General features: G+C 39.3%; 1 protein-coding gene across 7 annotated transcripts in view; it reads right to left on the bottom strand.

Annotated features, from left to right (window-relative positions):
* Positions 1–17,459, bottom strand: part of LOC124133363 (RILP-like protein 1) — a 43,058-nt gene extending 25,599 nt beyond the window's left edge. For all 7 annotated transcript variants that reach the window (XM_046497741.2, XM_046497739.2, XM_048401160.1 and 4 more), the window contains exons 1-3: positions 17,047–17,459; positions 3,300–3,450; positions 766–884 (exon numbers count right to left, since the gene is read on the bottom strand). In XM_046497741.2, coding sequence (XP_046353697.2) covers positions 766–884; positions 3,300–3,450; positions 17,047–17,340 — 564 coding nt within the window. In that variant the 5' untranslated portion in view covers positions 17,341–17,459. The remainder of the gene's footprint in view (positions 1–765; positions 885–3,299; positions 3,451–17,046) is intronic.
* Positions 17,460–20,011: the final 2,552 nt, after the last annotated feature.

Here is a 20,011-nt window from a genome sequence, read left to right as displayed (position 1 = left end):
ACTTAATTCGAGTGGACCCTGATGCATAAGGTTATCTGCTAAATATGAACAAGGCTGATCCATTAAATTTATAAAATCGCATTTTCTGCCTTCATATTATAACCCTCGTAATCCTAACAAATGTAAACGTTTCTATGACCAGAGCTCCAGATAAGCTGCGTATCTGCGTAAAATACGCATCAGAAATTGAGAAATACGCAGTAAAATAAAATCCAAGCGTATCAAATACGCAACGAACATTACAGATACGCTACAAAAATAAAACTTGTGCGTATCATCAAAATATTGTGAAGTAACCCTGCGTATTCGATTAGCAAATCAGCTACTTATTTTGAAATTATACACCAGCATTCTGTCAACCTTGCCAGACTCCACGATGACAGTTACATCATGATCATTTGCCATTACACTTTCTTGTGGAAGTATCGTGGTATTTTTGAGTCCTAAAACGCTCTCGAACCCACACAATACCAGTTTGCAGGGACTAGATGAATAGTGTTTTTAAATATTTAACTTAAATACCCACATGTGTAAAAACTAGTGGGTAACAGAAATTTGAATACCCAGATAGAATTACTGATACCCAATGATTTTAAAATGCATGGGTAAAATACCCACAACACCAAAAGCTTATCTGGAGCTCTGTATGACAGTGAATTACTGATGTAGTATTGAAATTCATACATTTGTATTGATTCAGTATCAACATTAACATTTTATCGATACATCAATATCATGATATACAAAGATATCCCGACTACTTACCGCCTCACAATCAACTCCTTTCTGCTCCATCTCGCGACGCAGTGTGCGGAGTTCCTCCCGCTGTTTGTCTACTGTGTCTTTCAACTTTGTCAGCACTTTGATCTCCTGTTCCTCCGTCTCTGTAGACAGATGCACGCAGTCATTGTCTGATATTCACTGTCTGATAGTCGACAGACATACATACACACATTATCATTGTCCGATGGTGGACATACGAACATATAGACAAAAGCACATATAGTCGTCATCTTTTCAACAGAAAGACAGACACACACACCTAGTCATTGACTGATTATAGACAGACACACACACCTAGTCATTGACTGATTATAGACAGACACACACACCTAGTCATTGACTGATTATAGACAGACACACACACCTAGTCATTGACTGATTATAGACAGACACACACACCTAGTCATTGACTGATTATAGACAGATACACACACCTAGTCATTGACTGATTATAGACAGACACACACACCTAGTCATTGACTGATTATAGACAGACACACACACCTAGTCATTGACTGATTATAGATAGACACACACACCTAGTCATTGACTGATTATAGACAGACACGTTCAAGCACCTGGTCATTGACTGATTATAGACAGACACACACACCTAGTCATTGACTGATTATAGACAGACACGTTCAAGCACCTGGTCATTGACTGATTATAGACAGACACACACACCTAGTCATTGACTGATTATAGACAGACACACACACCTAGTCATTGACTGATTATAGACAGACACACACACCTAGTCATTGACTGATTATAGACAGACACACACACCTAGTCATTGACTGATTATAGACAGACACACACACCTAGTCATTGACTGATTATAGATAGACACACACACCTAGTCATTGACTGATTATAGACAGACACACACACCTAGTCATTGACTGATTATAGACAGACACACACACCTAGTCATTGACTGATTATAGACAGACACACACACCTAGTCATTGACTGATTATAGATAGACACACACACCTAGTCATTGACTGATTATAGACAGACACGTTCAAGCACCTGGTCATTGACTGATTATAGACAGACACACACACCTAGTCATTGACTGATTATAGACAGACACGTTCAAGCACCTGGTCATTGACTGATTATAGACAGACACACACACCTAGTCATTGACTGATTATAGACAGACACACACACCTAGTCATTGACTGATTATAGACAGACACACACACCTAGTCATTGACTGATTATAGACAGACACACACACCTAGTCATTGACTGATTATAGATAGACACACACACCTAGTCATTGACTGATTATAGACAGACACACACACCTAGTCATTGACTGATTATAGACAGACACACACACCTAGTCATTGACTGATTATAGACAGACACACACACCTAGTCATTGACTGATTATAGACAGATACACACACCTAGTCATTGACTGATTATAGACAGACACACACACCTAGTCATTGACTGATTATAGACAGACACACACACCTAGTCATTGACTGATTATAGACAGACACACACACCTAGTCATTGACTGATTATAGACAGACACACACACCTAGTCATTGACTGATTATAGACAGACACACACACCTAGTCATTGACTGATTATAGACAGACACACACACCTAGTCATTGACTGATTATAGACAGACACACACACCTAGTCATTGACTGATTATAGACAGACACACACACCTAGTCATTGACTGATTATAGACAGACACACACACCTAGTCATTGACTGATTATAGACAGACACACACACCTAGTCATTGACTGATTATAGACAGACACACACACCTAGTCATTGACTGATTATAGACAGACACGTTCAAGCACCTAGTCATTGACTGATTATAGACAGACACGTTCAAGCACCTTGTCATTGACTGATTATAGACAGACACACACACCTAGTCATTGACTGATTATAGACAGACACACACACCTAGTCATTGACTGATTATAGACAGACACGTTCAAGCACCTGGTCCATGACAACCTTATTAACTCATGCTTGTGTTGAAGGACCATGTCTTTGTATTTCTAGTCACGTTTGTGCTAAAGAGCAACCTTGTCCATGATGGCTTGACTCTACTAACATTTGTGTTCATGAACAACCTCTGATGGCCTGCTTCCTTTCACATTAGTGTCCAAGGACCGTGTCCATGATGGCTGGTTTCTACTGACGTTTGTGTTCAAGGACAAAGTCTACCATGGCCTGTAAATACTCACATTTGTGTTCAAGGACGACCTTGTCCACGATGGCCTGTATCTACTTACATTTGTGTTCAAGGACGACCTTGACGACGATGGTCTATAAATACTCACGTTTGTGTTCAAGGACGACCTTGTCCACGATGGTCTATAAATACTCACGTTTGTTTTCAAGTACGACCGTGTCCACGATGGCCTGTAAATACTCACGTTTGTTTTCAAGTACGACCGTGTCCACGATGGCCTGTAAATACTCACGTTTGTGTTTAAGAGTATCTACTCACGTTTATGTTCAAGGACGACCTTGTCCACGATGGCCTGTTTCTGGTCCTGGAGGTTGTCCCGGAGACGCCGGTTCTCGTCCTGCAGTCGACTGATATCCCATAATAGTTTCTTTACTTCACTTTGCCAGTTCTCTTCAATCTGCTCTAACTCCTGAAACCATGGTAACAAAGAAGGGATAAACCAAACATCCAACGAAGTCAACACAATCCCAGGGTGGTACCAGAGAATCCTGCTGAAAGTGCTGCAAGGCTTACGGCAAACACCATTGGTCACTGTCAGTTTGTCCACAGCTCATTTCAAGACAAGTGGCTTATACAAAATGACAAATTTTAGTTTAAAACAATTAGTCCCCAAGATTGTGACCAGTTCAAACTAACAGACTAGTAGCGAGTCTATCTCTGAGGCTTCTCGGTCATGGGTGGTTACAGCATTCGCTCATCACATGAAGGCCCAACTCTAATTATCACATGGTACAAGGTGTGAAGCCCATTTCTGGTGTCCCCTGTTGTGATATTGCCGAAATAGTGCTGGAATTAGAATACAACCAAACCCTCCTTTTTCAAATAGACCAATTGTGAAGTCATTCAAAATCAAGTTTGTCTGCTAAATCAATGTTTATCAATCTAGCTGTATCAATAAGCAAATACATGTTTGATTGAGTGAGTTGTGTTTGATCAGTATGAGTGATATATACTTCTTAAAAGAAGTTAAGGAATACTCATTTCTTTCATACTTCTATAGTTAATCTGTCATGGCAAAAAATTGTAAATCAATTATCAGGTGCTTTGATAGACTGCAACAGCTATAATTGTTACAACTTACAACCCTCAGATACAAACTTAAACCCATGTCATCCTTAATTGTCAAATTGATGAGAAGCCTCGCATATGTTCCTTATCACAATCGTCATGGGACATGTTCCATGTTATGATGAAGCTTCAGGGCAGTCCATACGTCACCAGCCATCATGTCAAGGACCTGGCAGATGCTGATTGATGTGGGCGCCAGACATGGTGTAACTAAACTGTAGGTCGCGTAATTGATGATTCACTTTACAATTCACTCCATGTCAGTCAGTGAATCAGGCAACCAAGTAGGAATCCTAATGTCTACTAATCTGTACCTCGGCCTATTGAGCTCAACTGACAGTTTTTCATATGCTCAGACTTATAAAAGCCCCAACTGTTGCGAACCAGTTCTATTCAGTGAGTGAGTGAGTGAGTGAGTATGGTTTTACGCCCGTTTTTAGCAATATTCCAGCAACATCACAGCGGGGGACACCAGAAATGGGCTTCACACATTGTACCCATCTCGGGAATCGAACCCGGGTCCTCGGCGTGACGAGCGAACGCTTTAACCACTAGGCTACCCGACCGCCCCAGTTCTATTCAAAGTGAATATGTTATACAGAGTGAAATCAGAGTCAAAGTCAGAAAAGTGAATTTGATGTGTGACAGTAGTGGGATGATACAGTAATGCAACTTGATTTTTACTTCTCAATACAATCGATCCCGGTCGCACACCAAATAAAAATATCCATTCTCACTTAAACGTTTGTTTTAATAACTGTTACCATGGTTACACCAAACAATAATTAGCAGTGAAAAGTAGGAGTGAAAACATTAATATTCTCATCAACTGCGCTATACATGACATTACCAACTGTAAATCGTCAGTGTGCGAGGTATTTACCCATCAATGAAAAAGATGGCTTACGAACCACAGATAAGAGCACATGCAAGTATCGTGGAACGTATCGGACGTTGGCAAGATATAGTGACACGTATCGGATCGCACAGTTGGTGTATCATCCTAGTCCTACTGTGTAAGTTGGCTGTTTCATGTGATTATCTCGACGTAATTATCTTTTTATAAAACTCATAACGCAAAATTCAACTGAACATAATGGTGAGGGCAAAGTTCAGGCAAGTAGACTGAGGAGAGCATGATACCGACTGCAAACATGGTATGCCATTTTCTGCTACTGAGTGAGTGAGTGAGTGAGTATGGTTTTATGCCGCTTTTAGCAATATTTCAGCAATATCACGGCGGGGGACACCAGAAATGGGCTTCACATATTGTACCAATGTCAGGAACCGAACCCGAGTCTTCGGCGTGACGAGCGAACGCTTTAACCATTAGGCTACCCGACCGCCCCTTTTCTGCTACTGAGTTAACTAGGATGTAGACTAGCCCACGTCCCCCGACAGATTTCCCCACTGTATGGCGCACAATAGGGTTAGGACGGGTAACTTGGGTACTCGGGCCGGGTAGGTACTGAGTAGGACCCGGGTACCCACAAGACTACCCGGACACGTGGTTAGTCACGTGATATATTGTTTAATGACAAAATTATCTAGTCCATGGTTACACTACAAGTCACTAATGTTCGGATTTCTTTCTGACTATGCACACATTCCTTCTGAGTTTCATATGTTTGAATAAAGATAGTTTCAGTCAATTTCACTGCATACATGACCAGATCGTTTTATAGGTGTATCTACAGTCAGTGCATTCTGATAGTACTACGGTCAAACTAGTCCCAATTGCGGACACCCGGATGGGGTAGGGTAATATAAATTTGGACTCGTCCTAGCCCTAGTGCACAACCTGGACGTGTAACAGCTGCATCCTCATTATGACTTTAAGCCTGACAGAACAGACACAAGTCCCATGTACCACTTAGCATGGTCTGTGAACAGCTTGGTTAATCAACTCACAATTCATGTGTGAGACCAATTAGTAGCAGTACCTCTGAGGATGAACTGGGAAATACATACACCATGTTACATGTATGCAGTGTTCCCGTTTAACAGTAAATACCAGTTTTATACTGGCAAAATAAGGCTTGGACCGGTAATTCATGTGACTGCCAGTTCCTGTGGACTGACAAATAAAGTACCTCATAAAGTTTTGTATTTTAACAAAGTAAGTGGCGATATTCAGATAAGTATATTTTCCAAACGAAATCAGCTTGTCTGTAACCATCAGGGTTCCCCCTTGTCTATTTTCAGTTCAAGGAAATAACATTTTGCTTTGCTTTGAGGTTAAATATATATTTGTACTTGTAGAAAAAAGAGAAAATTGCGACAGAACTAAGTTCAAAGCTGTAGGTAAGCATTTGGGTTATTTGGGTATTTTACCAGGGGTTTGATTTTGATTGCGTATCCACAATTTTTAGAGGGTATTCAATTTATTCTTACCCACCTGTTTCTAGAAATTTGGGTATACTAACTTAAAACCTGTTTCGTAAAAATCCCTGTAAATCATTTAAAACTATTTGAATAGTAGTATATCCGTCTGCTTGCCTCTCTGGGAAGCCATTTTTGTTTGCAAAACCTAGCATTGTAAGAAAGGCACTTTTTTAATCACCAATCAGCGACTGTTTAAGAAACAACATGTACATAGACTTTTCAATTGGCATCTATCAGTATGTTTGTATATAGGCAATCTGTTTATCTAATAGTTGTTATATACGCTTTAATCTTATTTCAATAGGGTATTTATAGTTTTTGTTTCGTAGGATTTGATTTATTTGTGTATTTATTTTATTTATTGCAGATTTTACACACATACGCAGCTTATCTTGAGCTCTGAAGTTACCGTACTTCGGAGATGATGTAATGGCATTGAACTTGATGTTGAATGAATTAATGGTTGTTTAATTGTGGAAAGTTGAGATTGACAAAAACTAGGGGGGGTAATTATTAGAGGTGTTAGAGGCGTTAGTCATGTGACACCTCAGTGTGTCTTATCTAAAGTTAGACTTGAGCAAGGTGCTCATCTGGTGCTTTTCCTGGAGTCAGTTTTGGACATCATTTTCAGATAAATAGTTCTCTCTTATAATGAAACAAGCAAAAGTAAAACAAGCAAAAGCAAAACGAGTTGCGATCATGTGCACGCTAGAACAAGGTTGGCGGATATTGGCCCTTGGAGATATCTGGTCGCTAGCCAGTAGTGATTCCTTGTACATGTAGTAATAAAATCTTTGATTCTTTGATTCTTCAAACTATTAAGCAGCAAACAAGATCACCAGAACAGGTACAAGCCTTGATGAACGTGTTTGTTTTAACACATATCAGGAGCTTCAAGAAATTATTATAGCCACACGACACACGTTTTTGAGCCTCACCTCTTTTCGAGCCCCTAAACAATATTGACCACACGCTTAATGACATAATGAAGGTAGACTCTTCAAAGCCCACTAAAGACATCAAAGTGTTTGCCACTTGCTGCTGAAGTTATGTTGCAAATTTAGCTACACGAGGAAAGATATTCAAAAAGGAATGAAAACATACCTCAAAACTTACTTTTTCACTAATGGGCATTTTAATAAAACTTGATCTGATGAAATTTTGTATCAGAACAATCGTATGTACCAGTTGCTGTTTGTGAACTTCCTGTATGTAATGTCATGTGACTGGCCATGTGACTTATGTCATGTGACTGTAAGAAAGTGAGTCTTAATCATGTGACGGTAGCAAGATGGCGGAAAGATTAAATTTAAGGGTATGGAGATTGTTATTAGACACGTAATCAGAAATATTTCTAAGGGGCTAGAAAATCCATAACATGAGGATACAATGGCATACCTTCGGCCATGGTTTAAAATCTGTGTAAAAGTGCATTACACAAAACGCAAAATCACAATGTTGATCACAGTGGAAAACATCTTATCACTACTACATCGATCCAACTTCTACACTTGGGGATTGGGTCTTCAAAACTTGATTCACCCAAACCATTTAGTCGTCTCTCAGTTACGCAAGCATAATGGTTGCTGGGAACCCATATTCACACCCACAATCCCCATGGGCTAAAAAAACCCTGCCTTACCATCCATAAAATAACATGCTTGATGTTTTGACAAGCTCATAATGTAACGTCACTGAGTGAAATATGAACCTTTACCAAAAGCATTTATTAAATCATTTTTTAGTGTGTCTCCTTGTGTGGGGGCTCATGAAATTCAAAAACTTTGGTTGACATTTCCAAGAGTTATGCTTATGCATCTTAAGGACCAAAGCAATTAATTTTAAGATCAGTGTGCAGTACTGTTCACTCAAATTTCATTTTGGCCCCCTGGGGAGTATACAAACCAAGCTGCCATATGAGTTGCTAAGATATTTAGTCTCATCCTACTGGGTACCCATTAACTGCTGGGTGAACAGAGGGCTATTTCCCTGACACCACATGTAGCATGTGTTTCAGTGTGGAGCATGGTCAAGCCTTAGCAACTCTCAGGAGATCAAGCTGTGTGGAACAGGGTCAAAGCTTTAGCAACTCTCAGGAGTCAAGCTGTGTGGAACAGGGTCAAAGCTTTAGCAACTCTCAGGAGTCAAGCTGTGTGGAACAGGGTCAAAGCCTTAGCAACTCTCAGGAGTCAAAGCCTTAGCAACTCTCAGGAGTCAAAGCCTTAGCAACTCTCAGGAGTCAAAGCCTTAGCAACTCTCAGCAGCATTAGAAATTGGCACTAGTCCTATAGTCCTTACCAAACTGCCCAATAGTAAAGGTATCCTAAGGACTAGTAGAAATTGGCTCATTTTAAGGGTTTTGCTATATGTTATCATTATAAGGACTAGTGGACAAAAACTGTTAGTTTCTAACCCTGCTCAGGAGTCAAGCTGTGTGGAACAGGGTCAAAGCCTTAGCAACTCTCAGGAGTCAAGCTGTGTGGAACAGGGTCAAAGCCTTGGCAACTGTAGGAGTCAAGCTGCCAAAAGCAGTCACCGATCCACCTACTCCGTGACCAACGATGCTTAACGTCAACTGACACGTGACCTGTGTGCAGCATACAGGACCATGTGCCATCATATGCTATCAGGTATCAGGGACTTATCTACGAGACCTCAGAGGGCAGCATTCAGGTCTCAGTCATGAATTAGATTATTTCCCATAACGGAAATATCAACATTCCCAATTTAGCATTTGTTTAGGTAACAGGTATTCTGATTACCAATCAAGGGTGCCGTTGTGCAAAACCTTAGGGATATGACTGTTGTGAGTCTATGTTGTGGGATGGGAGTTACGATCACCTTAGCGCTAAGATCGCTTTGTACAGCAGTTTCCTGGGCTCATCTTCCAGAGGCAAGGGAGTTAACTGACTCTAAAAGTCCAGTTTCCACCCTTTCCGAACTAGGCTGGTATCACGGAGTTACATTATGGCTGGACTAACGAGTCTACGCATAGTGCAATCAAATTCGCGCAACAAAATCGAAAGCGTGTTTGTAAACTGTCATGCAGATTTCGGTCGATTGCAGGATTTGCAAAGCATGTGCACCGCCAACTCGTTGTCAACAGATATTTTCCCAATCTTTTCATGTTCTTAATCAAGGTGCTCACGTGATTTGATGCATTTCGCGATGTAAGACCCGTTTTATCACAATATAGACCTTGATTATCGATCAGATTGTCTTGACTGGGCGCCGCTATTTTGTTTGAAGCAAATGCAAGTGATACGAGAGGTGGAATCTGATTGGTTCATGAGAGAGATAGCCACTTGTGGCGCTGCAATCGAGCCCAGGAATTCCAGCCTAGTTCGACAAGGGTGGAAACTAGACTTTCATAGTCAGTTAACCCCCTTGCTTCGGGAAGATGCCCTGGGCTATAATGGTGTTAGTTCTGCACAGATGACTGAACATAAGGGCATAACAGAAACAGAAAACAGAAAATGACTAAACCAATTAGTTTTACATCACATATCGGTCTACAAAAAAAATATATGCTCAAAACCGTAATGTATCATCATGATCATGAAGCTAATATAATACTTTATGTTCGATTCCCGACATGGGTACAATGTGTGAAGCCCATTTCTGGTGCCCCCTGCCGTGATATTGCTGGAATATTGCTAAAAGCGGCGTAAAACCATACTCACTCACTCACATTCACAACCCACCAGGACACTCAAGATATCCTTATCAAAAGTTGAGTAGTTTACAAATGGATAATGTCAGTCCCCTCAGCTGCAACTGTCACTAGTTATCATGGTTATGTGGGTGTGTTTATTTCTGAGTTACATCAGAAGCATCTAGAATACACGAATGAACCATGCTTTCAACCCCTTGTAAAAGTGCACAGTACAAAAATTCAAAATTAGAATATCCATCAAATTGAAATTCAATGAATGTCCAAATAACAGTATTTGATTTGCAATGTTTCCCCTCAACAGCCAAACAGAAGAACAAGGCGATCGTTTGAACAGCGAGATGAAGTGTCAGTTGTGATTAGTGTTTACAATCAGCAGAGGTAGAAATGCTATTGATTCAGAAAAACCCATGTAAAGTATGATATTGATAAACAATTTACAGAGTGGAAGCTGATCAATACGCCACGTGATGTGTCGTCCGTGACTCAGAACCTCGTGCCAGTAACAAGCTGACAAGACCACATGTCCGACATGTTACATACACATAACACGCCCATCTCTGTCAACAGACTCGAAACAACACACTTGCCACATCAGGCTATTGTCATTCGTGGATAAATGCTAATGTTAGGAATGATTGGGATTTCAGGAGCTGTGCTAACTGAAGGGGCTGGTACTGTCATGGTACGCTGTGAGACTCACGGATGATGTAATCACCTAGCCCAGTGGAGATGAGCAATAATTGCAGAGCTCCAGATAAGCTGCGTATCTGCGTAAAATACGCATCAGACATGCAGAAATATGCAGTAAAATAAAATCCAAGCGTATCAAATACGCAAAGAACATTACAGATACGCTACAAAAATAAAACTTGTGCGTATCATCAAAATATTGTGAAGTAACCCTGCGTATTCTATTAGCAAATCAGCAACTTATTTTGAAATTATTACCGGGCATTCTGTCAACCTTGCCAAACTTCACGATGACAGTTACATCATGATCATTTGCCTTCACACTTTCTTGTGGAAGTATCGTGGTATTTTTGAGTCCTATAAAGCTCTCGAAACCACACGACACCAGTTTGCAGGGACTTGATGAATAGTGTTTTTAAATATTTAACTTAAATACCCACATGTGTAAAAAATAGTGGGTAACAGAAATTTGAATACCCAGATAGAATTACTGATACCCAATGATTTTAAAATGCATGGGTAAAATACCCACAACACCAAAAGCTTATCTGGAGCTCTGAATAGTTGCGAATCTTAACATGGCAGTGTTGCAGGAGATGGGGACTCTCAACAGTAGAAATTCACCTGAATTGTTTGCTAGTCTTAATTGTCACATGTTTTAATATAAACAGTTTACAGATTGTGTTTACTATTGCCTTGGGTTGGTTTACATGGAAATAAATATAAATTTATGCAGCTCATCTTTAAAATATATTATTTGGCATGAGTGAGTGAGGTTTTTACGCCGCTTTTAGCAACATTCCAGCAATATCACGGTAGGGGACACCACAAATGGGCTCAGGCGTGATGAACGAACGCTTTAACCACTAGGCTACCTGACCGCCCCTTATTTGGCATGAACAGAAGTCCTTTGGGTTGATCAGTTAAGTCAAGTCATGTCAGGGGATTTATGAATATTTGATCCCGCAAGAAACCTCCAGTTTAAACTATGTTTCTTATTCATCAAAATGTTACACTGGAGAGGATAAAGACAGAGGAATAAGGATTCAACATGATTTGTTTTTAAGTTTTTAAGATAAATTTTCAATAATTTTTAATAACAGTCTTTTAAAGAACTTATTTACATTGATAGTGACAGAAAATGAGTCTTTTTTAACATTTGACTTATTTCTGGTCAGCGGAATAAAAAAAGAACTGCTTTTCAATTTTTCAATTCTTTCCACATTTCAATTGTTAAGTCGGCAAATTTGTAAACCAATTTTTAACAAGGGTCTGGCCTTTATCATGTGTTTATAGAAGGAAAATATAATAATAAACAAGATAAATGTGACACTGTTGACCAGCAAGGAAGTTTAGTATGATGTTTACAGCAACACACTGTGTTATCTGTGTACATGGAGTTACTGCCTGGAAGGCCATGTTATCTTTATCAGAATTTTGCTGTGACAACTACCAGAACATAAAATGCATGTACCATATTCACCATAATAAGTGCTCTGGGTACTCAAAGAATTGATAATGAGGAGGGGGCGATTGTTTAAACAAATTATATTTGTTGTCAGTGATCAAGCAGTAGTTAACTTACTTATTTCAAACGTCGGTGAACCTAACATTTTGTAGTTGTATCATCTTATTCAAGCAAATAAACAAAAATCTAAACTATAATTACCGTATTTGCCCTATTAAGTGTCATTTCCATTTTGTAACCACTAACCAACTTCCAGACCAATCAGTATGTACTGGTTATCAATTAACCACCCTACCAAGACCGAAAACCTACATGACAGTCTGTATTTTATTGTGTGTAAAACACAATCCAGAAGTGTATAAGAGGGTATAATCATGATAATTGCCTAGTAATTATCATAGGAAACAGTTTAGTTTCATTGATGTTTAAACATGCATGGTACTGGTCCAGAATAATGATGGTTTTAAGTGCTCATGAGATACCATGTCAGTTTAACATGGATACCCCAGACAGAAGATACTGAGTCCAAGCCGACCACACCTTGTTTTAGCCCTTTAATGAAGAGCTTGAGATGAGGTGAAATGGGGTTTAACGTCACATCCAAGATTATTGCACTGATGCCGATTTTATAGTGCTGGCCCACTGAGATACCATGCCGCAGTTAACATGAATACCCCACTCAGACACATTATACTGACTCCGAGCCGACCAGTCCTTGTTTCAGCCCCTTTATGTTGAGTACCAGACAGGGCAGCAACAACAAGTACCATCTTTTAACGTCTTTTGGTATGATGCGGACAGGGGTTTCAACCTGCTGCTCTTTTCGGGCGGACACTCTACCACTAGGCCGGGGGGGGGGGGGGGGGGGGGTTACAAATGCAGAGTGTACGGCAGGGACAAGAACATGTACCATATTTTAACACCTTTTGGTATGACATGGCTGGGGCTCGAACCACCTACCTTCTCTCCGGACACTAGACTAGACTACAGAGGCAGGACTTAGCACAGACTATCATGACAGTGACAGTATACTGCTTAATAACTTGGATGTTTAAGCTGATTTAGTACAAATTGTCATAATAAAAATGTGTTACAGTGTTATTGCCTGAAGCCCACATACAGTAACCTGCACAGGTTGGACAACGTAATTTATTACTGGTATTGACCCAGGACCGCCTTCGTGGTCTAGTGGCAGAGAGTCAGCCCGGAAAGTGGAAGGTCATGGGATCGATCCCCATTTCACCTCACTTCTCAAAAACAGAGAAATGAAAAAATAACTTCTTTCCATTTTCCATTCCCAACACTTTTGATATTAAAACAGTAAAATGTCCCTCCCCAAAACTGATAGAGAGTCAAGGAATGTTGGTCATAAACCTACTAATGTTAAAGTTTATGGGGGTCCTAGATTAAAATACTGTAGAGCAATTTTCAAGAACAGAAGGAACTGCACCTTACTTTTGATGCAGAACAATCAGGGTCTGATGCAAGCAAGTGTTCCAATGTTGGAGGACACTTGGAATGACAGCCCACAATCTATGTTATGTATATGTTAAAGAAACCACTGCCCTGAAATGAGCTGTGGACTAGTTTGCTGTAACACCTCGTGTCACCGCTGAGAAGGCCTGTAAGCTATTTACCTCATATTAACCTAGATATCCTTTGAACCAGTATAAACTCACAAAAGTGTTTACAGATATTCCAACAGTTTCTCATATTACATTAAGTCCAACTTAAACTGACCCAAAATGTTTGGGATCATGAATATTTGGTGGATATTTTTAGTAGTGAAGACTGAGCACATGATTCATAAAAATATCCCCCAAAATATTCATGATCCCTTACTGTTTTTGTTCAGTATATCAATCATGATGTAAGTAACCATGGTAACAGTGTCCGAACAAAATCTAAGTTGAATCCTAACAGTGTCCACACAAAATCAAACATGAATCCTAAAATAAAAGCTTAGCTTTTTGGCTGTAATACAGATATTTTAAATTTAATTAACAAACAAAACAACAGTCTCATCTGATTGGTATCATTTATGACGATTTTAATTATATTTTATTCAAGGAAGGCACATGTTCAGACACAAAGTATACAATGTAAGACACCTAAAAAAGTGTCTTGTGTGAGTTTTAAGGTATCCAGCATTCTGCAGAGTGATGAATGCTGGGTACCTTAAAACTCACACAAGACACTTTTTTAGGTGTCTTTATATTGCAAGGTTAATCAAATCAGTCACAAAATACGAGACTAAATGAATACTTGCCCTGCACTGAAAATTGCATGTATAGGTCTACTTCCTGATCTTTCAAAGACTTAAAATCTTTAAGTTTGACCAAGTGAATTTAAATTGAGGGCAGGTAAAAGATCAAGTAAACATTTTCAGAATTGTTAACTTTTAATTTTTGTGCTTGGGGTATTTCATTCTGACCTTCAGGTTTGCTGGCTTCTCGACCTACAATAGGGATTTCCCTGGCATGTCAGCTGTCCATGCACCTTGCCCAGTTGTATAATCAGCTGATATATGTCAGTTGCACTAATCTGAGACTGAGAGCAATAGCCAGGACCTGACTACACTATGGCTGGCATTGTCTACTGTCAGTCATATATCATCTGTTGTTTGTCGTTCATTTCTATTGCTGTCATACTGTCATGTCTACAGAAAGATCAAAGTTGATGGTGCAGAAATTTAAATACTGTAGTTCAGTGTGCACACCTGTCACATTGATAGAAGGTTAATCATGTTAATATGACATTGTGAACAGATGTTAGATCCAAATGATTAAATCAGTAAGCAAGAAGAATCTCTACAGAATTTCAGCATTTACTATCAAGGGGCAATGATCAGTGATAATACTGGGGTGAGAATCAAAATCTAATGTCGCATCGGCATTATTTCAGCCACATAGCGACTTAAATATGGAATATACCAAACTTACCAATAGATCATTATCAGAACATTAAACACGTTACCATGGTTACAAGCACAAGATCAGGTTTGGGTTTTTCCCAAAATTAGTGAACATTTTAAGATTTAAAACAAATGAAATAATGTTTTCGATTTATATAACCATGATAACTTTCTAAATATAAACAGATATAGTCTTGACTAAATTAGCTTTTTATTGTGTTTTGGAAATTAGCTCCTTTGAACGAATGCTGGAAAAGCTTCAGTGGGTATTTACGCGTGTTGTTTTATACATTCGAGTTTTTCATTTAATGCATGTGTTTCTGTACGCAAGTTAATTGAAAGTAATTGGGTTTTGAATATTTTTGGGGGGTATTTTATGCAAATCTTATCTGTAGCTCTGCACTCTCATCACATCCTGTGCTAAAACTAAAAGTGCACAAGACCTGTGTACAAGTTCTGCATGGAAAGAATCTCAGCTACCAAAGAGACGTAAACTTGTTTTGAGTCAGCATGCTGAGAATAAACTGTTTGCGAATGTTCAATCAAAAGTATTTGGGAAATATGAAAGGTGGACAAATATTATCCAACAAGACATCCCATGCAATCAATCAGCCACAGAAACCAGCCCACAATGTCCCATTTGCCATGCATAATGAACTGCATCTCGAAGTGTTAATGAACATTGGTAGTGGACTATTGATCCAATGTGATCAAAGACAAAGATTGGGAATGTGTAGGATACTATTGATCATTTAGCATGTTTAGTCTGTGCAGTTTGTTAGAGGCCATCTGTCAATATGCAGTGCCAGTCTGTAATAATAGATGGGGTTGTTTAGTGAATTCAAAATAATCAATGATTGTGAACCAGTACAGATGCAATGATTCATGGTGAGACTCTGTAATATCTAATAGTTATTAAATGTTCAAACAATTTATCATGTCTATAAATACTGCCATGAGAATTATAACAAATAGTTCTTATCAATTTGCAGATTACTTCAAACTACTTAGTGAAAGATTCTTATGACAAAAATAATGTCTTTATGAGAAAATAGAAGAATTAAGCCAGGTGATCTGTTAAGATCCTTAATACAAAATAACCTTCTGAGAAATGACTACTTTGAGCATGGGTAATTACCTGTCAACAAAATAATCATAATTAAAAAAGAGCAGGCGCTTCACAAGGAATAAGACATTTCAAAAAATATATTTATCAGTCTGTGCCTTGGACATGTTTGACAACCAGATAGATTTTACTACTTCCTGCCCGTTTAGAACCTGGCCGTTTAGAACCTGGCCATGTCAGCAAGGTTAGGACAAAACAAATAAGACTTAGCTGAGAGAAGTTGAAGTAAATTATCAGTCTACAAGACCTGAAGTTTTCATGCCAGAATTTGTTTCTTAACATGTCGTGTCTGTTTATCATGGTTTTTTTTAATCACATGAGACATTTGATTAATGATATTGTTTAATGTTCATACATTACAATGCTCGCACCTGTGAACATAGGGTTTAAAATATCTTCAAGTAGGCAAATGTGAAATAGGGTTGTTTGGAAACTCTGAAGCCGTCATTATTATATTATATTTTACCTTTAAACACGTTAACCAGCTGTCAACATTGTTCAAAAGGTGTTGATTGTTACGTCATACAGAAATTGTGACCTTATTCGAGATAATCTGACAGTTTATGACATCAGCATGTCAAAGGTTGTTTGTATATGCATAATTATCAACGTTAATATAGTATATCTGCAGCATCTGTCACTGTCAGGCGGTGCCTTTGATCTTGGCGTCATATTTACCTGTTCAAATCTTGCCCTTTCTTGAGCTTTGCCCGCTTTTTCTGCCTTTAAATTATCCACAAGAAGCCGAAGTCCATTTATCTCGTCACTCTCTGTCTCAAAACGACTTGCGAGTGTCTCTAATTGTTCCAAAGCCTTGATCACTTTTGGCATCAAATCCGTAACGGCATCACTTCCGTACGTCGTTATGAGTTTATCAAATTCTTGAGCGATTCCGGCAGCCTGGTCGTAAACGTCGGTGACCGAAATGGACGGGTCGCTCGACATACTACGATCACTGAATTGGCGCTCCATTGGTTTTAGTGAAGGAAGTAAATTCCATGGCAGTCTTGACTTCAACAAGGAAACGGTGTCTTGACAGTTATCATGCTGGCTGATTGGAGATCACGAGCTTCGAGTACCTGCCCACTACTGTTTACCTACGACTAGTTATGTATGAATAGCGCAATGTGGGCGTCCGGTGGCGCTCGCTGAGAACAGCGATCGACACGTATAAACGCATAACAGTATTCGACATATTTTACCGTAACGATAATTATACAACTTGTTATAATTTAATATACTATTTTATATTTCTATAAACTACAAACACTATTAAATTTATATAAAGTGTGTTGCTATGAGATCCAGGATGGGAGCTCTTTCGCCATATAGTTTGCCCATAAACTAACGCTCAAATTTATCAGGTCCCGTTCCAAAAAGTCATCTTAATGTCTACGTACATATATCAAGTTAAGAAATAGAGCTCTGACGGGTACTGAAGAAAGGACCGCGTTTGTATGGACTTGAATCCTGCTAAAGACTCAAGGGGAGGTAACTCACATCATCACTTCTCTGCATTTTGCAGACATTGGAGAGAAACGTTCCAAATACTTTTATTTGTATGATGCTAAGAAAAAATACAAAATGTCGACTATGTGGCATTTTATCGTTGACATCGGGTAGTCGATTTTTTTCTACCCTTTAGGGTCGTGTTAAAATAACGGAAGTTTCAACAGTTTTAATATACAGATTGCGTAATGGAACGGGTCTCACTGCTTGCTACGAACATTCCTTGGAAGCATACATCAACCGGGAGAAATGGTTTATAGACTCTTGGAATAACCTGTCTACGTCCTGATCGTAAAGCGTACCAGTCTACGATGTGGATTACACGATACACAAGAGTCTAATCCCAGCACAATGTCGACCGCCACAGGTGCGATGCAAAGACCCGATAATCCGACTGTTCATTGTTTTAAATTGCCGTAACTCGCGGCGTAAGGCAGATATCAGTGTCATGCGATCTATGCGCGCGCGCTCCAGCACGAGGGTTGTCTTCTGAAATGAAATAAAAACTGTCTTGTAAAATACAAGTTTAAATTACGTTTGGGTATCTCAAATGTTTTCTTCTTATCAACATGTTAAGGTTAAAACAGTTCTGATTGAGGGAGGGGGGATTTGTCTCCAACATAATTTGGTTTTCATGTGTTTTGTGTGGTAGTGGAGGAGGGGGGTCCCGACCAGTGAGAATGACACAGGGAAAGAGGTGTGTCCGCCAAATTGCATTACAATTACGGCGGGGAGAGGGAGGGAAGGGCAAATATTAAAAAATAAATTTGCACATAATTTAGGTACTGGCTATTTATTATTGGGGGGGGGGGGGAGGGGGGAGGGGGCAAGGGGGGGGGGAGGGGGTGACTCTTTATGCAGCCGAGGCGAGATTGTTGTTGCCCTTACATAGCGACGTGCACACGTGTGTGCGTGCGTGCGTGCGTGCGTGCGTACTTGTACTTGTCCAAGTTGTTTCCAATTCGAAGTGGGGAGAGAACCAGTCCAGCCTTCTTCACTTGTATAAATCACTAATCCGTTCGAAACTCGAGTATGGCTCCATCATCACTTATAGATTCTATCCACCATCAAGGTCTAAGACTCTGTCTTTGATCTTTCAGAACTTCTCCTATTGACAGCCTTTCCTTTGAGGCTGATAAACCTTCTCTTAAGAACACTGTATCAAATCATCTTGACAATACATGTACATGACCAAATTATATTCAAATTAATTTTTAATACGAAGTCGTCAGTCATTCCACCCGTAGAAACCAAAATTAAACCTTTCATTTCCGCTGCAATTTGTATTTAACTTGAAAATATATCACCTGCTTTCTGCCTCACCTTGGCAAATGCTTAAGCCACGGTTGGATCTTACATTAATATCAACAAGAATATAATCCGTTAACAAGGCCGTAGTTAACTTTTTTTGACCGGGGGGGGGGGGGGGGGGGCAAATATTTGTACAAGTATCACCTGTCCCCAACTTGATTTCAAATAAAACTGTTTTCTATAAAAAAAATTTTAAAAAACAGGATGGTGACGCTGTTGCCAGTGCCAATATCATTGGATCCGGAACCTTATCAACTAGATCACCGGATAACTCTTCCATTTTACAACCGAACCAAATGCTATTTTCATTGCTCTTGAATTTATAAATAGACTAAACATAAGGAATTTATTATTTTTTCAGACTCGCTGTCCTGTCGTCAGGCAATATAAATTACAATCAGCGTCCAGCTTTTTTCTTGACATCACTGAATGATATAATAATCTTGCTACTGGTCAATACAACATCGTCTTTTGTTGGTTGCCTAGCTATGCTGGAATCGTTGGTAACACAATGGCTGATGCTGCAGCTAAAGCAGCACTCAACAAATCTGTGACATCACTTCTTATCCCCTACAGTGACTATAAACCTTTAATAAGTTGTTACATCAGAGATCTAATGCAGAAGAAGTGGGACACCCAAGTGGGTATAAATAAATTACATGCAATAAAACCAAATATCGGTTACACCTACTTTGTCAGTCCAGATTTAAAGAGGTCATATAAAAGAGTCGTATTGGCCATTCACGACATACTCATGAATATTTATTAAAAGATGAGGATCCTCCATTCTGTATCCCTTGTGATGAAAGAATGACAGTCATGT

The sequence above is a fragment of the Haliotis rufescens genome, unplaced genomic scaffold (assembly GCF_023055435.1).
Source record: "Haliotis rufescens isolate VD_foot unplaced genomic scaffold, xgHalRufe1.0.p SCAF_21, whole genome shotgun sequence".
NCBI lineage: Eukaryota > Metazoa > Mollusca > Gastropoda > Lepetellida > Haliotidae > Haliotis > Haliotis rufescens.
Note: the sequence above shows the minus strand (reverse complement) of the source record. Positions and strands in the feature narration are given on the sequence as shown.